The sequence below is a fragment of the Tinamus guttatus genome, unplaced genomic scaffold (genome assembly GCF_059628265.1).
Source record: "Tinamus guttatus ecotype Peru unplaced genomic scaffold, ASM5962826v1 Tinamus_guttatus_pri_ptg000508l, whole genome shotgun sequence".
NCBI classification, from domain to species: Eukaryota; Metazoa; Chordata; class Aves; order Tinamiformes; family Tinamidae; genus Tinamus; species Tinamus guttatus.
In genome coordinates this window covers 720,619-748,151 of record NW_028289042.1, presented here as the reverse complement: position 1 = coordinate 748,151, position 27,533 = coordinate 720,619, and the positions used below count along the sequence as shown (strand labels likewise).

Genomic DNA, 27,533 nt, shown 5'->3' with positions numbered 1-27,533 from the left:
GCTGCTGCTGCTGCTGTTGCTGTGGGTGCCGCGCGGGCTCGAGGCGCTCGGGCGCCCACCGCGCCACCCGCGCTACGGTGAGGGCTGGGCGAGACCACGGCGGGGCCGGGGGGGAGGTACCACTGCGGCGGGGGCGCGACCACGGCGGGGCCGGGGGGGAGGTACCACTGCGGCGGGGGCGCGACCACGGCGGGGCCGGGGGGGAGGTACCACTGCGGCGGGGGCGAGACCACGGCGGGGCCGGGGGGGCTCTGCTGTGTGGGGCTGGGAGCGACCGCGGCGGGCGGCACTGGGGGCCGCGGGGACCCCGGCCCGCCGCATCCCCGTGGGGACGGTCCCGCGGCGCGGCACGTGCTGGGGGAGGGCGCCCGCAGGCAGGGCGGTGCGGGCGGCCTCAGCCTCCCGGCCGAGCTGTCCCCGGGCCGTCCCTGGTGGCGGTTGGCGGGGTTCGCGCACGGGACGGCCGCCCCGCGCGGCGCTGCGGGCGGAGCCGCCGCTGCCCGGAGAGCCCGGAGCCGTTCGGTGCGAGGGGGCTTCGGCGCAGCTCAGCGTGGGGGCGGCTCCCGTTCTGCCCCGCTGCCACGGCCCGAGCGTTGTGTCCAGGCGCTGCATCTGCAGGGGGGACGCTGCGCACAGGGTCCCCCCGTGCCAGTGCAGGGAGGAGGCGGGACGAGCCGGACCTCCCGCGGGCTTGAGCAGGCCTTAAACGTATTGAAAGGGTAAAGCACCCGCGTTAGGAAGGGTGGCCCTGACCAGGCAGGTGCTCGGTGAAAAGCAGCGGTTGCTGGTTACCCGGCCTGGGGTCCTGTCTCCAGCCGGTGCTGCAGCTTGGCCCTCGGCAATCCAGTCTGCGGGAAGCCGGGAATGAGCAGGCTTGCTGCTGGGTGCTTCAGGACGCACCGCAGAATGGGGAAAACCGAGAGCTGTCTCTTTCCTGACATGTTGCTTTTGCTTCAGCCCACTTGGAGATTTAAAAAAAAAATAATTGCATCTTGATCCATCATATTTCTTGCTTTTTGAGTGACCTACCTGCTATGAATTTGTGTGGCCTTTGTCTGAGGCCTCTTTGTCTTTGTAGCACCATGTCTGGGCTGTGAGGGTTTCCAAGTAAACCAAGCACTGGGTGGAGGAAAAACTATTTTCTTCTGTTTTGTTTTACACTGTTTTAATACCTGAATATTCATCTTTTTATCAGAAATGATGAAACTATTACTCATTTTTGTCATGCCATCAGGGATTTATAGGCCGCTATTTGTCTCTTCCATCAGTTCTGACTCGTTTATATAATAGTTCTTTAATATAAGAATAATTTCATGACTTTAATTATCTTTGTTACTTTTATCTATATGCTTTTTGTTTGTACTGCGTATTTTTTGAGATGTATGACCAGGACTGCAGGCAATAATCTGTGATAGGAAGGCGTCATGAGTTTGTACAGGAGCATAGTGATGAATGCTTTTGGGTTTATTTTCTGTTCTTGAGCAACATTTGGTGTTGCTTAGTAGTCTTTTTTTTCTTGCTTTTTCTGATAATAACTATGATGAAAGCCTTTGCACGTAATGGTGAGGCCTTCTTGTTATTTCATTCTCAACACACTTTCTTCAAACACTTTGTTGGTGTGTTGTTCAGTAAACTAAGTCTATAGCAGCATTTTCTGTGGGAGCTGGTCTAAATTTTTGAAAAACTAGGTTTGCTCCATTAGCTGTGTTGCAGTAACTTTGCATTTGATCCTTGTAGAAAGCTGATAAATATTTGAAGCTCTGTTTCCTTGTGGAAGTCATGTGGACTGTTCCTGTCCTATTTAGCCACAGGTCTAGTAGTTCATATATGATTATTTCTGTTATTCATACTTATTTTACCAATTTCTTGGGTAGGAAAGCCGAGTATATTTGTTGACAGATTCCCTAAATCATCCCTGGGGCCCTTCTGGAAGTTGGTGCCGCACTTGCCACCTCTTGCTCCACTTGTAACACCCCCAATTTCATGTATTTCTGTACCAGAACTAGTAGTTCACCAATTTTATCTCTAAGTGCTCTGTAACTCTTGGGTGAATGGCGTCAGACAATGTTGGTGACTTAGTGCTCATTTTACTGTTTTCCTTTAAAGCTTCTTTTCTCGAGTCTTAACCTGCAGACAATTCTTCAGGTTCATCCCATGAAGACCTGCTTTGCCGAGGGAACCTTAACCTTGTCTCCAGTGAATGCTCAGGTCGGGTATTCTTTTGGCTTCGGCATCCTCAGGTTCTTCTCTGCAGCTTAGTTGTTTCACAAGCCCCCTTGATTATTTAGCTTTAATCATATCAAGATAACCCAGCTACTCCAGCCAGTAGGTTTATTCACTAGTTATTCTTCAAAATTGCTGTGTCTGCTTTGCTGTGGTTTTATGTTGGTCAGAGTTTTGCAGTGTTTTTGGTTTCTCTCACTTTGTCTGAAATATTGTCCCTTTTTATTTTTTTTCTTTCTAAATACCTAATAGCTTTGAGAGTCCTGTTTAAGTCTGGAACTTGAGTTCTGCAAATCCAAATCGTTCAGATTTCTGACAAGAAGAGTATCTTAAAGCAAGAATTCTTGAATCTTTCTTTGTGATTTCTATTAAAGACTTTCTTGCCTATCTCTTTAAAGTGCCTGTTCAGTAAGGAGAAACAGAATGATTATACAGTGAAAAATAGAATTTGACAAAACATAGAATAAGTAAATGGAAAAACATGGATCACTTCCTAGCATTTTTCAGTTAGTGTAATCGTAGGGTGTGGTGTTCCAGCAATTTCAATGGATCTAAACTGAGACTGCCATGTACCTCTGCTCAGCTTTGTGGAGCTCATCTCTCTTCTCATGAGAACTTTCAAGAATTCCTAAAGTGAAGCCACCTAAAAATTATCTTTGTTCTTTTTCCCCCCCTTTTTTTTTTTGGCAGGGGGTAGCGTGTCTGTGGGTGTGTTCTTTCCTTTGTGTTAGCCCCATGCAATGCCACAAGCAGGTGCCCTTTGCGAGGGAGGATGAGGAGGAGGTAGGGCTGGTGCCCAAGGTGATAAAGGTGACACAGCAGCAGCTTCAGTTAGATTTGTCTCTAGCAGATCTGAAAGGAAGACTGTCTTTTATCTGACATGAGGAATTCACTTCTGGAAGAAATGTGACTGTACTAGTAGTTATAATGACTGTTGTTACAGTTTCACCTTTGAAAAATTAAAGTGAACTTTCACTCTTAAAACTTTGCTCTCGGTTGTGCTTTATCTCTAAGATACCCTTTTATAATTATTAAATATTAATGATGCTTGTCTTGGAGTGTAGACACAGCTGTAGGATAACAGGACCTAAAGTACTTCTAAACGAATTTGCATCTGTAGTGCAAATGTCGAGCCTCGCTGTTGTTGAATATAGCACTATATCTACAGATACTTGCTTGCTAGAATCAGCTGTACAGCACAGAGGTGTTACAAGTGTGCTGTCACTAAGCAGAGTGTCTCCACATTTGTGTTGCCCAGCTTATAGTCTAGCTATATGTAAAATGTATCTTATTCTAATTCTTTTTTGCTTATAAAAAAAAATGGTAGCGGTGTTGATGAAGCTGGGGCAGTGGAGTGATGCAGAAGGTAGCACAAAACAGCTCACTTGGTTTTGAATCCTGCTTCATGTTTAACATTGCAAAACACAGGAAGCCTTTAAGGTCAGAACCTAACCAGCTGCAGGAGGGTTATGGAGTCGGAAGTTTATTTCAGTGTCAAGAATGTGCAGTGAGGTAATTAGTGATAAAATCCTTATGGGGGCTTCAACTTTATCCTTCTGGACTGAAGGATCTGTTGGAGGCCAAGGTGATAAGTAGGCAAGAGGCAAATAATGTGAATAGTGTTGTTTCTTGGATGTAGTTTTATGTGGATTTTTTTTTTAATGCTGTTACAGACTGCCTCTCTGATAGCCAACTTAGGCCTCATTTTCACAGGGAAGATGTAACCAATTTTTCTGGTGTAATTTGCCTTTTTTGCTACTGTACCTCGTTCCTTTTTAATATCCTGTCAAGTACCGTGGCTGTTTCAGGCTGTGCTAGTTCTTCAGTTTGACTCCCAGTGCCAAAGTTTGGGAACATATCTCTTTTCCCCCTCGGGGAAAATCAAATGAGATGTCTCATAGCAGCACAATGCACCATTGCTACCTGCCCAGGATGCTGGGTGAGGGTTCACAAGGATTTGGGGATGCAGATATTTTCATAGGGAGTTCTATAAGCCGAGTGCTCAAGATGTTCTTCTGTACAAGTCGTCCCCACTGGTGCAAGTGCTTCACGTAGATAAGGCCTTATCGAACGTGAATAAATGACCAGTGTGTGTCCTGTGTTGTGCGTTATCAATCTTTTCTGCAGAGATGCTTCGATAAAGGTATTAAAGTACCTTTCACTGCTTTCTTATTCATGTGAATCTGTCAGTAATGAGTCCAGCTGAAAAATAAGGAAATGTGATACATTGCTGGCTTTGAATACTTCTACCAGGAAATTCAAAATGAGGAGAGTCACCAGCCACTGCACTCAATCCCAATTATGAAGAATTACCTCTAGCTACTGCGAAATTTATTTTAAATGAGAATATAATCCCGTGCTCGTGTGAGTTTGTCTTTTGGCACTGCAGCTCTGGTCTGGTTTTATAAGTAGCCAAAAAGCAAAATTCTGGTTTACATTTGAGGTTTGCTTTTGGGAGGTGCTGACTTTTTACTTTTTTTCTCCTCCCTCTCCTTTCCTCTCCCACAGTAAAAACTGACAGCTTCACGCTGCTGTTCATTGCTGATAGCAACTGTGATTCATCTCATTCTCACTGTTCCAATGCTGCAAAAATTCCTCCTTGTGCAAAATCGGCCACTGGTGGTTTTTGCTTCCATGGTCAGCAAGGAAGCGCAGAGAGCAAACTCGTTAGCCCAGAGTTCTCCAGCTGAATGCTGAAGTTAGGCCAGCTTTTAACGAGGCATTTACGTAGGATTTACTAGTCAGTAGAGATTTGTGCTTCAGATAAAAGTTTATATCTAGCATCTGTTGTAAACTGGTGGTCTCCTTTTCAGCTTTTCTATAAACCGCAGGAGTCCGAGCCTGCCTCTTTCCCAGATCCGTGACAAGTCCTTTGCTGCGAGGAGCACGGCACTCGTCTCCTCTTTCGTCCAAGCACAGCGTCTCCTGGCATGTAGTCCTGCAAGTCTCTTTCACCGCTGCCCAAACGCGAGTTTGGGGCCTTTCCTGCAGCCTTCCCTGTATGAGGCTCTGGTCTCTGGGCATTTCCTCACCGCAGATGTACGTGACAGCCCTGCTTGTCGGCGTGCAGCCTGCACGCTTTTTAGCCGGTGTTTATCTCCGTCACTCCTGTGTCTGTCTGTAGTATCTGCTTGGGTCCTGTGCTGCTCTTCCTGCACATCAGCGTGGAGGGCAAGGTCTGCTATTACGCAGGGAGGCACCTATAGCTGCCACCCACCCATCAGCTGATGTGCTGGCGTGTTGGTATGCGAGGCACTGCCTGGTTTCCTTTGCCCGATTGTTGCTAAAAATGTGAAGTTCTGCCTTGCAGGACATGAAGCTTTCCTTGAATTCTGGAAGGCCACATCTGAACAAGCCCAAAATCATGTCCAAAAGGAGAAGAAATGCAGTCAGATTTGGGAAAGGGGTTATCTTGTAAGTGTAACCCGGTTAGTAATCATTCTAACAAGTTACTCAGGTGTCTTTGTGAAACAGCATGATTTTTTAGTGTGGTATATAAGCACAGTAGTTGGGCTGTAAGTTTTTTGGAAAGCCAGACAAATGACCTATTCCAGAGAAGGCTACATCCTGTGATTTGGCTGCTCTCATCTGCAGGATATGTGAAAGCATGTGACTCTTCTCTTTATTTCTTTTTTCTTGATCATCAGGTCATATGATGCTGTTCTAGGTTTTTAGGAGATGGCTGTATTGCTCTGGTTTCATTTTGGGTGTGAGGTTGATAATTCATGTGGGTTCCTTTATTTTTAATTTCAGTGTTTGAGCAGTGTATTATATTCTCTTCTGGAAAAGTACTCTACTTTCACAAACAAGACAGACTGAGTTATTAATTAAACCAAGTAGATGAAAGTGAATGAATGTTGTTTTTCTCGTGCTTGTTTAAGGCTTTATTTAGAGAAGTAGAAAATTTGCCAAGTTGTATGTGAAGTAAAGAATAAATAAGGAAGAGAATCTACTGCAGGTGGTCAACCTAATTCAAAATAATCAGAAATAGCAGGTTAATGATCTGCATGGTCTCAGCTGTGTACATTTGGCACACTTGGGGAAATATTCATACTGTCCAGAAACAAGCGGGTGTTCTGCTCTGTGGGAAAGCTTTGGGGCAGCCTAAGGGCCCGGCTGTACTGTGAGTTTTCGGGGAGGAGCTAAGGGTGTTTTGTAGGTTGCCTTTGCCCTGCTGTGCATCCCTGGGCCCTTCTGAGCCTGCTGAGGAGCCTTTCTGGAGCCGCTGCACGGAGCGCACGGCTGACCCGGGGCAGCTCGGCGCCCGCCGCAACGAGCAGCTCTGCCCCGAGGCCCTGTCTGCGTGGGCCGTGACTGCCTGCACCCAGGCCCTCTGCCTCCTGAGGCGGGCGAGCACGTCTGGGGCTCTGGGGATGGGTTCAGGTGCAAGCTTTCGGCTGTCAGCCACGCTGGTGCGCCTGGCCCGTGTTACTAACGAGTTTGTCTGGAGAGCTGTGCTGAAGCAGTGTAAAACTGAGCCTGTTATGTTTCATAAGCATCCGACGTATATTGAGGCCTTGCTTTCAACCGGTTTCTCATGCCAGTTTTTCTGTTCACATGCGCTCCCTGAGAAAACAGCCCCTGGTTCCTCAGGGGAAACACGTACGTGTGGTGTGTCCAGGTGGGCTCTTGCACCTAGGTGGGAGAGCTCCAGTTCTTTGGCCTTCTTTCTTTGGCCACGGTTTGGTACCAGTGCACTGGAGGAGGATGTGACAACACGTGTAACGAACTGGTTCCTCCACGTGGATCTTCTCAGTGTGTCCTCTTCACCAACTGTTTCCTAAAACTGCTCTAAACTGTTGAGCAGAGGTATCCATAAACACTTGGGCCTGACTACATCACCTCCTGACTTGGAGTCCTTTTGTGTGTCTGACTTAGGTGAGGATTGATTGGCCTTCTCCTCCATGAGCTCTCAAATGCTCAGATACTCGTTGCAATCAGGCAATGATGCAGGTTGCAGATAGCAGCTTTCTGGTATCAGGAGCAAGTGCAGCTGTTTTATGTGGAACAATAACAACTTGCTCATGTCAAGGTTAAATTCCAGTTTGTTTGCTGGTCTTGATTCTGACTCAGATTGTGAGCTGTATTTGAAGTGATTGTTTGTTTTTCATTCAGACGCTTTTACGTGTGAAGACGACTGTCTTTTAAAACCTTCATGAAGAATATGGAGCCCTTCAACTGTTCAGTTGATCCCCAACTAAATTGGAATAAGTTATTAATTAGTTCACAGTTTTTTGATGTGTTTGATATCCACTGGAAACCCGTTGCAGATCAGTATGCAGGCTCACTCCTTGAGTGCTGCCCAAAATAGGGATGAGAACCCATTTTGCAGACTTGGTCTCCAGTAGTGAGTGATCTGTGCTGCTGCTTGGACTACTCTCTCCAGGCCTTTCCACACAAGACTTACCGCTATTTTTATTCCCTTTGGGATGATGAGGGAAATAGCCACAGTCATTTCTGCAAACTCCTCTGATGCCTTTATGGTCACTTTGAGTTCCTGAAAGTAATATTTTAAAATATTATTAGATTTTTGTGGTTTTAAGTAGAGATATTTTCTATTATGTGATAACCCTGAAGAGGATTTTAAAGTGTTAGGTTACCTCTTCTGGGTTAAAATTGCATGCTTCTATACAAGCTTAACCTTTATATAAGGAATGCAATTCAGAAGACTGCTGTTCATGAAAATGGCTCGCTTGCCACATCTACTTGTTGCTTTCAGTGTAATAGGTGGAGTGTGGGGCTGTGGGGGTTTGTTGTATGAAAGCTGAGGCAATTGGAAAAAGATGCCATTAGTATTTGAATTGGTAACTGAATACTTGGAGAAAAACCTCTTCTATTCAAAACACGCAGTGGCCCCCAGCTCCAGGGAACTGATCTGTTGCTCAGCCCGTTCTCAAGTTCTTTGCTGATGCATCTTGGCATTTAACTTGCTTAAAAATCCTTTCCTGTGTTGAAGTAAAATTGCAAAGTCTACTGACACTCAAACTTTGGTTTTGCTTTTAGCCTTGGTGGGAGGTGGAAGAAAGAGGAAACAGTTGATGGTCTCCGAGTTGTAAGCAGATGAGCAGTTGCTGCAGTGGGGCTGCTCTTGAGGTCTTTGGAGTGTTGCCTTTGCCACCCATCTCTGCTTTCTGCTTCTTTTACAAAGTCTTGAGTGGCTCGGTGACTATCTTGAAGTTTGAGTCCCCTCAAATAATAACACAATGAGACAAAGACTAGCTAGCATGGAAACAGGATGAACTGAAGCTGCCTGCCAAAAGAGAAGACTGCAGAAATCTGGGAGATGGGAAGAGAGGAACCGCAGGGAAGTGTTCTGGGAAAGCCTGAGTCAGCTCTGTGTTGTAGAAGCCCAGGGGGAATGACTCGTGGACCACAGTGAAGATAATGAAGACAGAAAGCCAAAATAGCTATTAAATTTGAACAACAAGCAGGCAAGTATTAGATTGCTGTGGCTTCCACCCATGCAGCACTGTGCAGCTGGGCTCTGTGCAGTTATGTTTTGTTTAAAATAATGACTCTTCACTTTCTAGTTTGAATAAACTGAGTATGGGTTCATTTTCACAGTATTTTTTTGTGGAAAAAATGTTTTTTAGTGTGTTACCAGTGCTTTTTCTCCGTCCAATACCTGAATTAGTTTACAGATTTGTGTTTAGCAGCAACAAGTCTTAGCTAATTATATGTTGCAAGTAAAATTAAAAGCAGACAAATTTAGGAAGGGCAAGAGGAAATGTTAACAAGTGCCTTCTTGCTTCAGTGTTACAGGAACTAGGAGTGCCCTGGGTTTCGTCTGTTGCTCCAGCAAAGCCCTCTTAGTCATGTTTGTGGGCTCCGTGGGTCCTGCTCTGCTCTCCTGCCTCTCCACAGGGCAGCGCCCGCCGGGAGGGTGTTTCGCTGTGGGGCAGGACCCCTGGCGTTCCCTTTGCCTGCTGGTTTGTCAGCTGGCTTCTGGGCTCTCTGGCGGCAGCGCCGTGGGACTGAACCTCTCCTGCCCTGTGGCCTCCGTGCCCGGTGTTGGTCCCCAGCAGGGCTCAGGTGTCCTGTTCATGAGCGTTCCTGCCAACTGAGGAGGCTGCTCTAGTGGAGCGGGTTGAAAGGGCGTTGAAGTTTAATTACAGGAATTTAGGACTAGGCAATTTAATTGGCTTTTTCATAGCTTGTTCTCCCTTCCTTCCTTCCCCCATGTGGATCCCATACCACAAGCAGTAAGTCATAATGGGCATTTATTTAAAGAAGGGGGATTAATTTATTATTTTCAAGGTGTTTTCTCTGTTTTCCTCACGGGACACAGCGCTGTGGTGCGCAGCGAGCTGGTGCTCAGGGCGCCCCAGGGCCGCAGCCTCCTGCCCCCTCGGGGCGAGCGCGGCGAGGAAGGCGGACGAGGCGGCCCCGTCTCCTCACGTCCGCCCTGCGATGGCAGAAGGCAGCTGCAGGTGCTCAGAGCTGCGGGCTGCCAACGCAAGTTGGGAAGCGGCGACCGCGCGGCCCTTGCTGGTTGCTAAACCCTGCGGAGGGGCAGCTCCCCAGAAAACCTCCGCGCCGGCCTCTGCGCGCACTGATCAGGAGGCCGCCGCTGGAGAGGGTGCTGCACTGTGGGGGCATGAGGCACTTGCTACTTTCTTCCATTTTTGGGGGCCTGGAGACCCTCTGAAAAGGAAGGGGGAGGGAAAAGTCTCCCTTCCCAAATAGCAACTGCCGCTGTTGCTGCATTCTCCTTGGAGAGGACTTATATTTCCTGGGGGCCATCGTTCTCCCTTACCTTATCATGCTTCTTGGCTGGCTTAAAAATACCAAAGAAAGAAGCCAGCCTATGCCTTGTGCTAGCTAGGCCTGTTGCTGTCTGTTTATACAGCCCTTTCCCTCCCTCTTAGCACTTGGCATTTTTTGTTGGACATGTTTTAATTCCTTGCACCCCTCCTTGTTGGAGAGCTGGAAACGGGTGCTTGCATTTGCAGCCACCTCCTTGGCAGGAGGTTCCTCCTAGGTTAAGGCGCAGCCGTTAAAGATGAGGGCCCTCCTGTGCTCCCTTGCGCGAGACGTGCTGAAGGATGCGTTGGTGAGAGTGAAGGCAGGTTGGCCAAGGTTCGTGCTGTGGCGGCATCTTCAAAATAGTGACCCAAGTTTGTAATTTGTGTGCAGCTCCCTCATGGGTTTAAATGCTCCTTATCTTCCTCCTCTGAGCAAGTTTCATGCTCTGGATAGAGAAATCAGGGCGTTCTGGTAATTGGGTAACGTCCTGGGAGATGGGGGTGCCAGGAAATGTCTCGTGTGAAGCGCTAGGCCGGTTGTTTCTGATAGAGCTGGGCAGCCATCTGTCTTGTGGCTGCTGTGGGATGGAAAGGTAATAAATTCAGTCCTGATCCGTGTTGAACTTTGTAAAATTCAAGAGGTGAACAGCAGCAGGTGAATAGGAAAGAGTGATTTGTTCTGGAGAAATAGGAAGTGTTCTCCCCTGTTTAGTTTCCCAGAGGTGCCCAGGAAGGCATGTGCTCTGCACAGCAGTAGCAGTAGAAGGGATGACTTGATTGCTCTATAACTGATACTGGGAATGAACTCAATTGCTTGGCTTTTTTCTGTCTTGGGTCATATGTTTTCTCTCTCTCTCTCTTAACATGTATTCACCTTTACAGAAATATATAATAGGTATTCTAAAATTAGAGCAAATTTTGATCCAAATGGGGTGCTCTATTTTTGATGTTTTTCTGTGTATACATTTATGAGAGACTTTTGAAACTCTGCAATTCTCCTTATTTTCCTTTCAGATACGGTTGAATCCATGCTCTCGGACTATGACATCCTTTCTCAGTCTAGTATCCAACAGCACTCACTGAAGAAGAGGGACCTGCAGCCTGAGACACATGTAGAGAGACTCCTAAGTTTTTCAGCCCTGCAAAGGTAATTAAATCATCACAAAAAAACAAACAAACAAACCCATGCAGCTTAATATTTTATTTCATTTTGTGTAATAAATAATGCGCAGTTTCAAAAAGAGAAATAGCTGTATTTCCTGCCATGGTCAGTTCTTACAAGGTAATGGTTTGCATGGTTATTGAACTTCAGAGAGACTGGTGGGGACAGAGCAGGATGCTGAGCCACATTTCTTATTGTTGAAATGGCAGTGATTTAAGATTTCTTTTGCTTTATGTTCTTTGTTCTCATGCAGAGTACTTCTGCAAATTGAGTTGAATTTCACTTTTATTTCATCTTGGCTACATCATCTTACTTCTTGACTTCCCTTTGGTTCTTGAAAGGCTGTGCCTTCACTTTGAGGAGCGTGTGTGTTGTGTTGTGCTGCCTGAGAGTGTTTCCATCCTGTTCCTATTGAATATAAACTTCCCGTTCTACAAACCTTTTCATTTTAACCAGAGGGATTTTATAAACCTAGAAGGAGACGGAGGGGTAGAAGAAAGCTGGCACAGATGTGCTAAGTGCTTCTCTTGAGTGTCAGAAAAATCCCTTGCAGCTTTTATTGTGCTGAAATTGTAAACCTGTGTAAAAAGTTAATAGGATCAAATGTTGACTGTCCCTATCTTGCACTTTGTGCACTGGCTTCACAGTGAGCTTGTGCTGCAGCAAGGAGTTCACAACAGTGCCAATGGTAACTGCAGGATAACTGCTGGAAGGCACCCCAGACTCTCCCAGGAAGCCCACCCAGACTAAGAGTGTGTGGCTCTCCCTCCAAATTGGTTTCTGCTTGCTTGATGTGATAGCCTTTAGCTTTGTGATACTCCATGGACTGTGGATTTTCTTGCATCAAATTCTACAGAGTTCAGATTTTTGGGGGTTTTTTTTTATTATATTACTTCAGAAAATAAGAACTGTGTATATATATATTTATATTTTGATTATTACTAGAAATCAGTTTTGACCTTAAATGTTCTATGGGGAACTAACAGTTTACAGTTATGAATTATATAGTAGATATTCTTGTAGCCTGCTTATCAGACCTAATACTTTCTGTCTTTTCTGTGACCTTCATGAAAACTAAAACTGAGATATCTGTCTCTTGTGTGTATAATTTGCTTAAAAATAAATGACAATGAATTCTTTTACAGGCACTTTAAATTATACTTAACTGCAACTGCTGAACACTTTTCAGAAAAGTTCCAAGCATTAATTGTGGATGGTGAAGGGAAGGAGAAGGAGTATCGGGTTCAATGGCAAGACTTTTTCACTGGACATGTTGTTGGTTAGTATGGACTAGCCTGTACGTGTGTCGGTGCTTAGAAAGCACAGCTTGGCCAAGAGGCTTGGCCAAAGTAAAGGGTATCTTGCAGAAATTTCCATCAAATACATTTAGGAAGAATAAGTAAACTTAATTCTTGCGCCCTTCAGGTTTTGTGTTGTGGTTCTTCAGTGATTATTTTGTTGGTGGAAAGGGTGTCTTGCTCTGTTTCCAGCTGAGCCCTGCTGCCCCACTAACTTTGCTTTCCGCGTTGCCGTGTGGCGCGGGCCGGGGCTCCCGGGGGCAGCCTGGCGCCCTGGCATCGCGGGCCCACTGCGGCCGAGCTGCCCTCGGTGGCAGGAAGATCCGTGTCCTTGTTGCTGAGCCCGGGGGCCATCACACCACCTTCTGCAGGAGTATTGATCAAATCACTCAAAGTCTTGATTCCTGCGACAGTTGGGAATTTCAGGCAGAGGGAATGGTTCCTGTTGGCTGCTTTTTTATTTTGTAATTATTTTTTAATCTGTCAAATAGAGCTCTTTAGAATGAGGAAAGATTTTTGTTTTGAAATATAAATTGTAGAAATGAGTGTTTTTTGCTCGTTATATGAGCAAATACTCAAATTCCTCTTTCTGTAGGAATCTGCAACTAGATCCGAATTAAATATTTTTTTTTTCTGCTTTATGTTAAAGGGGAGCATAACTCCAAGGTCGTGGCACATATTGGGGATGAAGATTTTACCGTAAGAATCAGTACTGATGGAGAAGAATACAATATAGAGGTATGTTTTACTGTTAAAAACAAGCCCTTTCCTCCATGGATGTTTTTCTTTCTAGCTAGTCACATTGACACCTCTGTTGTTCAAAGCAGACTTGGTGGTGGTGGTTGCATTGGGGCAAATAGGAAGGAGAGAAATAAGAAACTGGCTTTTGCAGGTGTTAAATTTTATTACTGAGAGCTGTTAGATGACATTTGCATGATTTACACAAAGCTGGATGAAAATACATCTCGGAAATGATTTTAGAAACTGAAATGAGTAACATTCACAATTAGTGGCAATCATGTCCACTAGAACAACAAACTCTAGGCTTCAGAGCCAGGGGGAGGGTTGAGTTTTAATGATTTTTAGCTTATCTTGGATTTTTTTTCATTATTAGAGTTTTGTTTGGAGATCTTTCTGTGCTTTCTTGTTCTTGCTTTTGAACATTTTTGTTGCCTGTGCTATTTTAAGCTATTGGTTGCAAAAGAAATATTCCACAAACACAGTGAAAGACTACTCCAAACAAGTTGTTCAGTGCAGTCATTCCCATACACAAGCTGTGTCAGAATGGGTGAAGTGACAGCTGTGTGGATGTTAACATTGTCCTGAACCCAAGGAAAGTCAACAGGTTTCAACTTCTCAAGTTTAGCCATAGTTCTGTAGCAGGAAACCATGCAATTAGAAGATCAAAACCCCTGCACTGGTCTTGCAGCTGCTTGACTCTGGCTAAGAGCATTTGTGGTCCCAGAGTGAACTCAGCATGTCCTGGCCTGGGGACAGCCCCCGCCGTGTTGTGTTTGGTAGTGTAAAGCTGTATCTGCTATGAGTCTAGTCTAAGGAGCATGTATCAGTGAAACTGGTGATAAATATGTATTTGCCTGGGCAATCAAGACTCCCGAGCTTGATACTCCTATGGAGGGAGCAGAGAAGCTTGAGATGCCTCAAAAAACCAGAAGAACATTCTCTATGTAAGGCCTTATCAGATGGTTGCGGCTGCTTTGTTGAAATAATATTGGCTCTTTTGGTGCATGTGTTGCATGAAGGGTTGACTTCTACAAGCTTTTTTGTGGAAGTAGAGTTGTTATTGGATATGTTTCTATGGATAACATGATCACTGCAGTATAATTACGCATAGAATTGTGGACCTTTTACTAGATATATGGCTTTTACTTGTATAATGGTGGCATTCAGGGGTTTCTGACCATGTCTGCCTTTCTTGTGCTGTCAGCCACTCTGGAGATTTATAGATAATGTGCAAGATGAAAGACTACTCGTCTACAGATCTGAAGATATTAAAGATTTCTCACGATTGCAGTCCCCCAAAGTGTGTGGTTATTTAAAGCTGAATGAAGAAGAACTGTTGCCCAAAGGACTGGAAGACAGAAAGCAAAATGAAGGTGAGTGGCCATACCTGGGAGAGCAGAGCCTTGGCAATGAGAGCTGCAGTTCCGTTTGTGTAGGCAACTAAGGTCAGAGCCTGGCCAGTCATCTCTGCTGCTGCTTCTGGTCTAACCGTGGACTGTTTAAAGTCACTGGTACTGGAGGAGGAGGAGGAAAGCAAAGGTCCTCCTCTTCTGTAATCAATCAAATCCAGCTTGAGCTGTGATAGATTGTGAAAACTGGGTAGGTAAATCTGTTTAACAACCCTGATTTCACTACTGTGCATTCGTAGTACAGGTAAGGTAGAGGACTTTTAGGAAGACAAAAAAAAAAGTTATTCTCCATCCCCCACCCCCCAAAAAGTTACATTCCTATCTCAAACAGGAATAATATAGACACCCTGGGCATTTTTATTGATTGCTTTATTTCATTGTGCTTAATTAGCAAGCATCCATCGAGAGAAAAGAGCCGTTTCGGAGAACTCAAAGAACACGTGCAAGATGCTGGTGGTGGCAGATCATCGCTTCTTCAAGTACATGGGCCGTGGGGAAGAGAGTACCACTATAAACTACTTGGTAAGGAAATATACTGTTAGGATTTGCTGGAGTAAATAGGGAAACTAAGAAGTCATCCAGTAGTTATAACACAACTTAAACTCCTGCAACTTTTCTGTACTTCATGGCTGTGTGTGTTTTTTACCTATGGAAGTGGTGTATGATTATTTAAACTTTTTTACAATGGTGATAATATTGTACTTTTAAACAGTCTTCAAGTTTTACTTATAAGCAGAACCACTAATTTGACAGACTGTTTTTGGCCAGTCTCCAAAACTTTCCTTTTTACAGTAAGAGTTTTAGAATCTCCTCATTCTTGAACTTCATGTCCAAGCATGTATGAAGTTGATAGGAGAGGCACAAGCCTCTCCACTTCCTCCAGGGTTGCCTTCCAGGACAATAAAATTAGCAAGGAGGGTGAGTAGCATTTGGCTTGGCTGTAGGTGAGGCTGTTTCACCTGCCTTTGCTGAGCAGATGTCACTAGGTGGGTGGGTTTTCTGCTTCACAGAAGTGGAGAGCAGGGGGTTTGGAACTGGAGACAAAACCAAATAAAACCACCTTTGGGGGTCTGCTGCTTCTCAAGAGTCTCTCTCCAAGCCCAGATCTTGCAGTGCTGATCGCTCTGTTTACTGATCTGGCCCTTCTGTCCCCAGAACTGTTTGCACTGAGGAGGTGGTCGAGCCTCAGTTGCTGGGTTTGCAGAGATGCTGTTCCCTGGCTGTGTTCCTGCGTCTGTGAGCAGGACACTGATAAAGCTCAAGTAAAGCTGTTTCTGAGTGCTTTTGAATGTCTCTCTTCATTCTGAGCAAATTTTGATGGCACACATTTAGTTGAAGCTGATTTTTAAGGTGAGAACAACTTGAAAAGGGGGATATTGAGAGTGAGTATTGAAGAGAGACTTTCTGGAACATTGTGCTTGAGTGTAATGAGGAAAATAATAGTCTGTTGGCTAGCAGAGGGAAGCCAGTCCCTCAGGTGGCTTCCTCAGGATTCACTTAAACCAGTGAAGCCCAGTACTAGAGCAGAGCAGCAAAAACAGCCCCCTCCTCTGCCCAGCCCTTCAAGAGAAGCTGGGAAAACCAGTTCATGGAGAAATGCTTCCCAAGATGCCTTGTTCTTAATATTATCTTTCTTTTACTGTGCAAATCAAGGTGGTAAAGGACGAAGCTTTTAGCATTTGTTTTGTTATTATGGTGGAAAATCTGTGGGGAAACTTAATACTACAGTTCTGAATCCATGCACTGTTTTAGAAACAGTGAATAATAGTCTGATACATTTTATGAGATTCAGTTTTATTTTGAAGTGACTGTTTCTAGATAAGTATTTTGCAGCTTCCCTGAGTGTCTTAATCCTCATTACATGAGAGATCAAAACTAAATATATTTTTTTCCTACCTAGATCGAGTTGATAGACAGAGTAGATGACATCTACCGAAATACTTCGTGGGACAACGGGGCCTTCAATGGCTATGGCATACAGATAGAGCAGGTATTCCCTGGGCAGTGAGAGCAAGGCCTGGCAAATGCAAAAAGCACACAAACATGTCTTGGATATTAGAGTTTGAGTATTTTATCTACATTAGAGCTAAAATAATCACATCTTACACTGATACCTCCAGCCAGAAGTGCTCTGAACTAGAGTCTTTGCAGAGGTGGTGTCAGTGATTTGATGCTGTGGCTGTTTTCAGCTCCTTGCAGCTTTTGGGGGGGATTTGCAGGGAGGTTCTTTCCGTATTTAATCTGAATTCAAAGGTACTTTCTTCCCGAATATGAAAAATTCTTGTCTCAGTCAAACATACTCTTACAGAAATATTTGATGTCTACAACTAGTCTATGGCTAGGGCTTATCTTGCAAAGCCTGAATGTGCTTCAGGCACAGAAGAAAAAGCACGAAACCCTCCTGAGGAGCTTTAATCATTAACCTTAGGCATCCTTTGTAGTGCAGCCATCTGGTTCACGGTTGCAGATTGGCTCTTGGAAGCTAGTACACAGAAATCTGGAAAATGGCAGTGAAATCAGTAGGAATCTGGCTGCTCTGTCAAATGGAGTGTGCCTTATGGTACAAGCCAGCCGCCCCTTCCCTAGGAAAGGCTCTAGGGAGGAAATTTAATGAACACTGCTCTCTTGTTTGGCAGGAGGAATGTTAATTTGGGGGCGAAGGAGTTGAATCTAGGCCACTGGGAGGACAGCAGCCCTTTAGAAACCATTTTCGTTAACTGGAGCCCCAAGTTTGGGGTTATTGTAAATCCTAGCTGTATTTGCTTTTTGGGAGAGTAACATGTGTCTCAAAGAAGAATGTTACAGTGAAAACTGGTGATACTGCTCTCTAATATAACAGCTGCTTTAGTTGCTTATGGGGTGGTCAGTGATCTTAATTAGTAGCAGCTGAAAACTTTCCCCTGGGAGAAGGCAGAGTCTGAGTTTGCTTCTTGCAGATCTATTGAGATATTTAGGGTTACATTTTAACAGGTGGAAGTTTTTGTAGCTATAAAATTGATCACAATTTCTCTGTGGTGTTCCTGCTGTTCTTTAAATATAGATCATCATCCACAATGAACCAAACGCTGTAAAACCTGGCGATAAGCATTACAACATGGCAAAAAGTCATCCAGATGAGAAGAAAGATGCCTGGGATGTGAAAATGCTGCTAGAGGTAGGCTGTAACCCTCAGCCAGTTGTTCCCTGTGCAGGGAGTTACTCACTCGAAACAGCCATTTGTTAGTAACAGATGAAACTCTGGAACTTCCTCCTCAAGATGTGGAGGAGTTACCCAAGGGAAAACTGCTGATAAGCAGTTCTACAGCCTGTGGTGAGGGGCCTCGCTGTGACTGCAGAGTGCAAACTGACCAGCACTATTAATGTGAGGCTAATGCCAGAAAGACAGGCCTGTAAAAGTGCAAGATCCACAAAGGGGCAAGTTTTGGTCCTGACACTAACTGGTTTGTGACCTTTGTCAAACTATTGCACTTGGTTTCCTCTCCCTGTGGAAAGGGGAAATGAATGAACAGTTACGTAAAAGTGTGCAATGAACTTGAGTATCCATTTGACTTTCTGTAGTTTTGTAGGACATTTACAACTTGCTGAGGTCAAGAAAATGCCTGCCATAATTAGATAAACATCTTTATATTTCTGATATGTACCATAGAGTGCTTTACTAAAGCTTGGGTTTTGCTTTTTTTCTTCTTTAAAGCAATTTAGTTTTGATATCGCTGAGAAAGCAGCTCACGTGTGCCTTGCTCATCTCTTTACCTATCAAGATTTTGATATGGGAACACTTGGATTGGCTTACGTTGGTTCTCCCAGGCCTAACAGCCATGGTGGCATTTGTCCAAAAGGCAAGACTTTTTTTATTATTTAAACTTTTTATAACTTCTGTGGGCCTTGATGTGCCACTTGCGTAGTCTGTAGTGGTAGAATCCCTGAACAGGCGGGATGGCTCTTGGCTGAAGCGAGGGGGAGAAGGTAGAGGGGTAGGAATCATTGGGGTTTCCAAAGCTGTGTGATAGACCAAGGGCTGCTTTCCTCTTGCAGCAATTTTGAAATTGCAGATGCTACTGTCTTGGGTATTTCTTGCATTCCTCCTTCCTGCAATATCTGTGCTGTTTGTGCTGTGCTTCAAGGATCCCCTTGTGCAAGAACTGGGGAAAGGCAAGGTCTTGCCTGTGAGACCTTGTTATTTGTGAGCTGTCATTTCCTCAAACATGGATTCCTCCTCTTCCTTCCCCTCCCTCCACCCACGCAAATCCCCTGAGAAGAATGTTTTACAATTTGACTTGTTTCTCTCTTATTTCTACAGCTTATTACAGTCAAATTGCCAAGAAGGACATCTATCTGAACAGTGGCTTAACCAGCACCAAGAACTATGGGAAAACTATCCTCACAAAGGTAGGAGGTTGCCCTTGCCCACAGAGGGGGAGAGGTGTATGGAAAGTGTCCGGAGGAGGTACTTCCTTGTCAGTGCAGTGTTTCCTTGGAGTATGAGACATTCCCAGTGTCTTTCTGAAACAAGCCGCTGGGTCTGAGATTGAATCAAAATCCTGGGGAGAAGGATTCAGGTGCCAGAAATCTTCATTTTTGTCCCTGCTGGCAGGGGGAGTCAGGACTGAAGGGAACTGAAGACTGAATGCACCAGGCCCAGCAATGAGGACTGCTCTGGTGGGAGCAGTCGTCATCCAAATGTGAGCAGGAGTTTGAAAGCCAAAGATAATTCAAATGCATTTTGCTTTGCGGCAAAGAGAAAACTCTAGTGAGCCACACAATCCAGAAAGTAGACTTGCAGTAAGAATAAAGTTAGTCTGCTGATTGAAGCAAGAAAGACTTTTTTTTTTTTAACACTATTATGTACATCTGCAACATGCACATTTAAGACATTTCCCAGCTGTGTTTTCTACCTGCAGAGCAAAGTGGGAGGTTTAGTTCGGGTCTTTTAACAAAAATCCTTTCTTTTTCCTGAATATAGGAAAGAGAACAATTCAGGGGAGACAGCTAGTTAGTGCTATTACTAACCTTAATGTAAATTGATGCTGTCTAGATTTTTTTCATAGTGGGTGAGACAGTAAGCACCTGAAGGCCTGAAAGTGAATTTTGCCCAACTGGTAAGGACAGCACAGAGCCTGTGTTTGCCACTACCAGGCCTTTGTGGTTGAACATATTTTGCTGATTTCTCAGCTGTGCTTTGCCTGATTGTAAAGAGATTCATAATTGGTGTGTGGGCTAAAACTTGGCACAGAAGCTGTCAAGAAGCTGGAAAAAGACACTGAACCTTTGTGCTGGAGAGATGTTGACGAACACCCTGGCTGTTGCCATGCCCTTGGCGCTGGCTATTCGACTCCCAGGCTGGAGCTCACTCTTGGATTGAGTTTCTGCTTTGCAAAACGATGCTGCAAATCCATCCCTGTTGGGCTGTGGTTGTGGGTGGTTTTCCTAGCACTCTTGCAATAGGAAAGCTAATTCAGAGCTGTGAATGTCATCATCTGCTTGGGAGAAATAGTTGCAGTGCAAGATAAGTTTAAACAAGAGATTGGCTAATCATAGGAGATACTGTTTGTTTGGGTTGTTTTTTGCTTGGGCATTTCAATGCCTTCCAGCTATTGAGAATTTAAGTTTAACACTTTCAGTATCTGCACTACATTGAAATCAAAACTGAGTGAATTCTAGGGCAACGTTTTGCCTCTAGTAGTGAGATTAACATTAAAACCTAGTCCTGGAATTCACCTTTGGAAATTCACTGTACTTTGCTCTTCAGTTCTCTGTTTTTCAGTGGGTAAAACTGATTTCCAGCTAAATGTACTTGGAAATGCAAGTGACCTGGAAGGGTTTGGGATCATCTCTCCTGTCCTGTTCAGACTATTTTTTAGCAGCATTTTTTCTTTTTCTTGTCTAAAACAGGAGGCCGACCTGGTTACAACTCACGAGCTTGGACACAACTTTGGAGCAGAGCACGATCCTGACAGCCTGCCAGAGTGCGCCCCGACCGAAGACCAGGGAGGAAAATACGTGATGTATCCGATCGCTGTGAGCGGAGACCACGAAAACAACAAGGTATCGTAGCTGGGTGGTCTGCTCGGGGTCTGAGTCCCTGCTGCGGGCAGTGACCCTCTGCACTGAGAACGTAGTTAATGTTTCCTATAGCTTAAACAGTGAGAATTTAATGGCATCTCTGTGAGAGGCAAACAGGCTTGCGTGCGGCTGTTCTCTGCCAGACAAGCTCCTCTTTGGTTGCTGAGCTGGCACTGTGCCTGTTGGCAGATGAGGAGCTGGGATTATGGAGGCCGTGATTAGCCCGGCCGGTTAGGGCAGCTCCCTGCTCCAGCTGGATGCGGCTCTGCAGCCCTGAGCCCCACACTGCTAGGGGGACTTTGTAGACCCAGCCTATGCATCCCTGTCTAAATCCTCCCAATTTATTAGGATCTCAGCATAGAGAGAATATCCATTTCCTAGGACACTGGAAATTGGAGGTCTGAAAACACCGACTCTCTCTGATCAATTTGTTGCATTCCTCAGTGCTGCTCTTTCCCCTCCTGGCTCTCTAGATGTTCTCAAGCTGCAGCAAAAAATCCATCCATAGGACCATAGAGATCAAGGCGCAGGAATGCTTCAAGGAGCGCAACAACAAGGTGTGTGGGAACTCCCGGGTGGACGAAGGGGAGGAATGTGACCCCGGCCTCCTGTACCAGCAGGCCGATCCCTGCTGCTCCGCGGACTGCAAACTCCGGGATGGTGCCAAGTGCAGGTAAGGGGGGAGGAGCTGCCGTGGTGGAGATGGGACATGTGGCTGGGCTCAGAGGTGAGACAGGCAGCTGCCATGTCCCAGGCTGCTTTCCTGGCTCCGAGGCTAGGCAGGTGAAGGGTCTTGTCCTGGATTGGGTCTGTGGTCAGCAGGTCAGCAAAAGGGAGGTGGGAAGAGGATGCAAGTGCTGCGAGTGAATCACAGAATCCCAGAGTGGTTGAGGTTGGAAGGGGCCTCTGGAGATCATCTAGTACGGGTCCCTGTGTTGGGTTTTCTATGAACTTCCCTCCTGGGGCAAGCGAAGAGTGAGTGTGTAGGAGGCTGGTGCTGGGAGGACACAGGAGGTGATTTTGAGTGAGTGAATCAGTCCCCTAGAAGTAGCTCTATTTCTGAACACCCTCTCCCTGGTTCTGTCATGTTCGTACTCTCTTTAAAAGGACTCAATATTTCTTCCTGTCATTCTGATCTTTCCACAGTGATCGAAACAGCCCTTGCTGCAAAGGCTGCCAGTTTGAAAGTGCACAGAAAAAATGCCAAGAAGCCATAAATGCAACTTGTAAAGGAGAGTCTTTTTGCACTGGTAAGACATTGTTCTGTCCCCTTTACACCAGCCAGCCAAGTGCTTCAGGCTCAACGTCCTGCTCGATGTCCTGTTTCAAACTAGTGCCCTTTATTCATCCGGTACATCTAATTTTAGAGACCAGTTAAATATCACTGAAGTGCAGTGTAACGACTTTCGTTGTAGTTCAGGAGCCACTTGGTGATTTACAGCCCAGAAAAACGTGGAAAAACAAATCTGAAAATGGGGGTTCAACATTGGGAAGGGGGGAATTGGGAAGGACAGGAATGAGCTGCATTTTGCTAGGGACAGGGTAACTCTGCTTCACTTCCCCGCTCATTTGCTTCTTCCCCTGCTCTCAACCCTGTCTCTAGGGAATAGCAGCGAGTGCCCCCCTCCGGGGAACGCTCCGGATGACACGGTGTGCGTGGACATGGGCAAGTGCAAGGATGGGGAGTGTGTCCCTTTCTGCGAGAGGGAGAAGAACCTGCGGTCGTGCGCGTGCAATGGTGAGTGAGAGGGCTGGTGCCTGGCCCTGCTGCCTGCCCTGTCTTAGCTCTTTAGCGCCCTTAAGGCAACTGGGAGCAGAGGAAAACATGGCTGTAAGAGGAGGGTGCCTGAAGGACCTGAAGTTTAATCTTATTTGTTCATGGAAGGAGTTCCTTGCCAGGCATTTTTAGTGTTGGAGACTCCATTCTCCCGTATTCATTTCGGTTCGAGCCAGTTGAGGACTGCAGCATCAATCCAGCTGAGACCGTTCCTGCCTTTTGAGGCTTTTGCTACTTGACTTCACATGTCCCACAGCCCCAAGAGGTTCTGTGCTGCCTCTTGGTGCTTTGCACCTGCCTGGTCTCCATGCAGCGCTGGGGCATCAGCGTGGAAAGAGGAGCTCCTCCCGCTGTGTCCTCCAATCTGTTGCATGGGGCAGGTGGCCGAGTTGCAGACTCAGTGAGCTGAGTGCCCAGAGCTGGGAGACTCGTGTGGCTCTGGGTGGGAGCCCTGCGAGCGGGGCCACGTGGGGCCGCTGCGGGGTGAGGAACGGGCCCTTTCTGTGCTGCAGAGACGGACAACTCGTGCAAGGTGTGCTGCCGGGACGAGCACGAGCGCTGCGTGCCCTACGTCGACGCCAACCAGCAGTTCCTGTTCCTGCGCAAGGGCAAGCCCTGCACCGTGGGCTTCTGCGACAGCAACGTAAGTGCTCCTGGGCGCTTCTCCTAGTCTGGCTGCTGGGGTATTTAGCCTCCTTGGTGGCTAATTCCTCCCTGGGGAGGAGTAGCCCCAGGCACCGGTACAGACCAGCAGGTTAACCTGCTGGAAGGCAGCTCTGCAGAGAAGGATTTGGGAGACCTGGTTGACAAGAAGTTAACCATGAGTCAGTAATGTGCCTTCCTGGCCAAGAAGGCCAATGGGATTCTGGCCTGCATCAGGAGGAGCGTTGCCAGCAGGTCAAGGGAGGTGATCCTGCCCTCTACTCAGCTCTGGTGAGGCTGCACCTGGAGTATTGTGTGCAGTTCTGGGCTCCCCAGTACAAGAAGGACATTGAGTTTCTAGAGAGGGTCCAGCCTAGGGCCACAAAGATGATTAAGGAACTGGAGCATCTATTGTACGAGGAAAGACTAAGCGAGCTGGGCCTGTTCAGCCTGGAGAAGAGAAGATTGAGAGGAGATCTGATCCAATATGTACCTGAGGGGAGAATGTAAAGAAGATGGGGCTAAACTTGGTGGTGGCCAGTGACAGGACAATGGATAATGGGTATAAGTTGAAACACAGGAAGTTCCACCTCCATGTGAGGAAGAACTTCTTTCCAGTGAGGGTGACAGAGCCCTGGCACAGGCTGCCCAGAGAGGCTGTGGAGTCTCCTTCTCTGGAGATCTTCAAACCCCCCTGGATGCCACCCTGTGCCACGTGCTCTAGGTGTCCCTGCTTGGGCAGGGGGGTTGGACTAGATGATCTCTAGATGTCCCTTCCAACCTTAACCATCCTGTGATGGAAATTAAGGCTTCCGCTGCCTGAGCCTTTCTGGAAGAGGTCTGTGTATCCCATGGAAATTTTTCAAGAGTTTCAAATGTTAAAGCTACCTCTGTTTCAGAAAACCATTTGCCACATAAAGGAGGAAAAAAAAGGTTAAAACTACTATAGTGTAACGCTGCTTTGCTAATGTGTATTTACTTTTGCAGGGCAAATGTGAGAAGCAAGTACAGGATGTGATTGAACGATTTTGGGATTTCATAGACCAACTTAGCATCAACACTTTTGGTAAGATAGATAACTGCATCCTTTGATGTTTAGTCCCAGACATGAGTATTTTTAAAAGCCTAGGAGGAAGTAGCTGACTGTTTTTGCTCACCTGTAGATAAGGGCAGTTAGTAGCTCTGGTTCTGACACTTTTGCATGAGGTCCAGCAGAACTCTTCCCAAATAATCCTTCAGCTTTGAGACAGCATCAGTAATTTTGCATGTTACCTCTCCTTTATTTTTAGCCACATTTCAGGCTTGTAAAGGAGATGGTTTTTATTCTAGAAGGCTTCTGACTACCGAAAAAGCAGCTACTTGGAGAAAAGGCATTAATGGTCGCTGGAAACGTCAGCTTGTAGACCTTTCATTGGGGTTTAAATGTCATCAGATCAGGAAATGAAAGCTTCATTTCGTTCTTATTTAACAAAACCACGGAGATGATCCAGCCCCGGCTGTGGGACTGAGTCACTGGCCAGTTAATGTAAACATCGTCTTTTGGTCTTGGTCTCCCCAGCGCAGGCTGAGCCTGGAGCTGCTTCAGAAAACTCTATTTCAGTGTAAGAAGTGTTAACAGGTGGGTGCTTTTGTAATGATAGGGTAACAAGGAGTAGATTTTTGTACAAATGCACAAAGTAATGACGTGGGTTTGGGGCTTTGACTAAGGTCAACAAGATTGTTTCTGAGGTAGTTATTAACGCTCTTCATCTCTTGCTGTTTGAAAGTAGACATGATGTGTGTGGAGACACATAGTTGTCACGTACTTGTGAAATCAGAACGTTAAGAGATTCCGTGTGGTTTCTGTAAGTGGAAGAGGTAGCTGGGCTCACTAAACATAGCCTGTCTCAAAGCCACTAATATGAAACGCTGTGGCTCATCAGGGAGAGCAGAGGAGGGACCTGTTACTTGTAGTGTGTCTGGTAACGTTTTGTAAATGGATTGCTCGTGTTGGCCTCGTCCTGAGCCAGTGCCTGTCTGAGCAATTCTCTGGCTGGGTCTGCGGGAGCCGTGGCAGCAGAACAGGGATTTGTATCCAGGATTTGCTAAATGACTAATTGTTTTGGTTTCTCAGGAAAGTTCCTGGCAGACAATATAGTGGGCTCGGTGCTTGTCTTCTCCTTGCTCTTCTGGATTCCTCTCAGCATCCTCGTGCACTGTGTGGTGAGTTAGGTCCCCTGCCATGACTGCTCAGTGGTGACAGCAGCATGGGGTGGGTGCAAAGAGGGTCCCTGTGCTCAGGAGCACTCCCAGGATGGATGGGAATGCATGGGGTGAAGGTAAAGGGAAAAGTGCCCAACTCCTTGCGGTGTCCCCTGGGGACGGGCACCGTGCGGGTGGTTGGGGAGCTGATGCTGTGTTGTGTTCAGGGGCGTTCTCTGGCTTTACATGTGTTGGTTTTCCTGAATAGGACAAGAAGCTGGACAAGCAGTACGAGGAGAACAACAAGTCTCTGTTTTGCCCCAGTGTAAGTTGCTCTCTGAACAGAGACCGGCAGGACGCTACACGGCGCGTGTCAAAGCCTGAAGCCGCGGTGTTTGCAGAGTGTTCAGCGAAGGCGTGTAGGGGAAGCAGAGTGAGGGAAGTGGTGTCGTTTGGAACAAGCTGCTGTGTGATGTATCGCACAGTGCGGCTCCGCGGGTCTGGCTGTTCCTTCCCCTGTGGGCAGAGTTGTCACTTGGGGGAATGAAGCTCCAGTGGCCCCATGTGCTGAGGCCTTATTGCTGCTCCTGGGATCCCCAGGGTGTGAGGAGCTGTCACAGGGTGACGCTTCTCTCTCTGTAGGCGCTGGTTTGGGGGAGGGCATGATAAGAGAATGGCCTAGATAAATAATCATGGCCCAACCCAAGGCACCCCTGGCAGGTTTTTGGGTACCTGTCCAGTTATTCAAAAGTCCAGTTTTCACAATGAAAGTGAAATGTTCTTATGAGATGTCTGTTTGGGTCAGAAGAGAAAGGAGGCATTGCATAGCTCTTGCCCTGCCACTGGGGGAAACTTGCTGGAGTTGTCAGACTTCTGAGACCCATGTCTTTGTGGCCTGCTCTGAGGTAGCTGCAGGGATCTTGGCTTGAGCCCCTTCCTGAATCAGATGCTTAGAGGTGCTCAGATCTCACCTTAACTCTTTAGATTTGAATTGTCTTCAAGAAACATCCCAGAAGCAGGTACAGCAGAAGAGCCCAAGTGTAACTGGCTGCTTGTGCCAGCAACACTTCAACAAGCGGGAACTTTGGAAAATCCCGTGGATTGAGTGGTGGGGAAGTGCAGCACTGGTGGTAGCGCGGGAGCTCCAGCTGTGCCTTCCGAGTGCTCGCCTTGTTTGCTGCCCTTGCCCTGCCCGCTGTGTCTTGCAGAACGTGGAGATGCTCAGCAGCCTGGACTCGGCCTCCGTGCGCATCGTGAAGCCCTTCCCCACGGCGCAGCCCTCGAGCCGCCACCAGCCGCTGCAGCCCGTGGTGGCAGCACCGGCCGCGGCGGCGGCGCCCAAGCAGGACCACCAGCGGATGGACACGATTCAGGAGGACCCCAGCACCGACTCCCATGTCGACGAGGACACCTTCGAGAAGGACCCGTTCCCAAACAGCAGCTCGGCTGCCAAATCCTTTGAGGACTTGACAGACCATCCCGTCACCCGGAGCGAGAAAGCTTCGTCCTTCAAACTGCAGCGCCAGAGCCGGGTGGACAGCAAGGAGACAGAGTGCTAGGGCCTTGCTAAGGGTAGGACTGGTGGGTGCAAAACAAGTTCATTTGGATCTGAAACCATTTCATTTATATAAATATATGTATATATATTTTTGTGAGGGAGTGGGAGAAATAAGGAAGTGACCTACTGCAGATGCTGGTCATGTGTATGACCTTCCTTAAATTACATTTAGAGCATTATATCTTTTAAAAACAAAAATCCAAACTAAAGCGAGCTTGTTTTTTGAAGCTTTTTGGATTTGTTTTTTTCTATCTTCTTGACCTTTAACATTTCCTTCAACCTGTGGTACAAAATGGAATATCCGTGTGGATACCGAATGTGTATATCAGCCTTTTTTATAACTTAATGTTTTGTAGTCTGACAGCACTGATAGACAAAATTATGGTCTTTTTAACCAAAATGAAACACTGCAGTAGAGTAGGTCATTTAGCAGTTCAAGGTACATGTAAGCAAAGATCTAAACGTTACCGATGTATTGCGAACAAAGTGAGATTAATGAAACGGGTTAAAAAAATAGCATATAATGAAGATGTATAATTGGAATCAAGGGGTTTAAGATACGCAGCTTCTAAAATCAGGAGTTGCAGAGAGGCTGTAAAGCCAAGCGATGCTTGCCAATGTTAAATATAATTTTTAAGAGGGCAAACGTAATGTTGGGGTGCTCAAAGAGCAGAGCCTCAGTTTGCAGGGGCTCTGTGACCTTTGGAAGCTCCTGCTGCATTTAATTGAGAAAAAAA

The 27,533-nt window shown here is 46.3% G+C and overlaps 1 protein-coding gene across 1 annotated transcript; it reads left to right on the top strand.

The window, feature by feature from the left end:
* ADAM17 (ADAM metallopeptidase domain 17) lies at window positions 1-27,023 on the top strand. The gene is made up of 19 exons (XM_088533529.1): window positions 1-77; window positions 10,983-11,115; window positions 12,276-12,409; window positions 13,078-13,166; window positions 14,374-14,542; window positions 14,970-15,100; window positions 16,479-16,568; window positions 17,619-17,732; window positions 18,270-18,414; window positions 18,876-18,964; window positions 20,468-20,620; window positions 21,112-21,311; window positions 21,785-21,888; window positions 22,242-22,376; window positions 22,928-23,058; window positions 24,045-24,123; window positions 25,171-25,259; window positions 25,507-25,563; window positions 26,447-27,023. The coding sequence occupies exons 2-19, from the start codon at window positions 10,997-10,999 to the stop codon at window positions 26,795-26,797; spliced, it is 2,379 nt and encodes a 792-aa protein (XP_088389655.1). The 5' UTR covers window positions 1-77; window positions 10,983-10,996; the 3' UTR covers window positions 26,798-27,023.
* Window positions 27,024-27,533: the final 510 nt, after the last annotated feature.

Coding starts and splice junctions, on each gene's coding strand:
- ADAM17 (XM_088533529.1), top strand. CDS start 10,997: ATGCTCTCGGACTATGACATCCTTTCTCAGTCTAGTATCCAACAGCAC. Junction 16,569..17,618: donor ATGGCATACAGATAGAGCAG/GTATTCCCTGGG, acceptor CTTTAAATATAG/ATCATCATCCACAATGAACC. Junction 20,621..21,111: donor GAGACCACGAAAACAACAAG/GTATCGTAGCTG, acceptor CTGGCTCTCTAG/ATGTTCTCAAGCTGCAGCAA.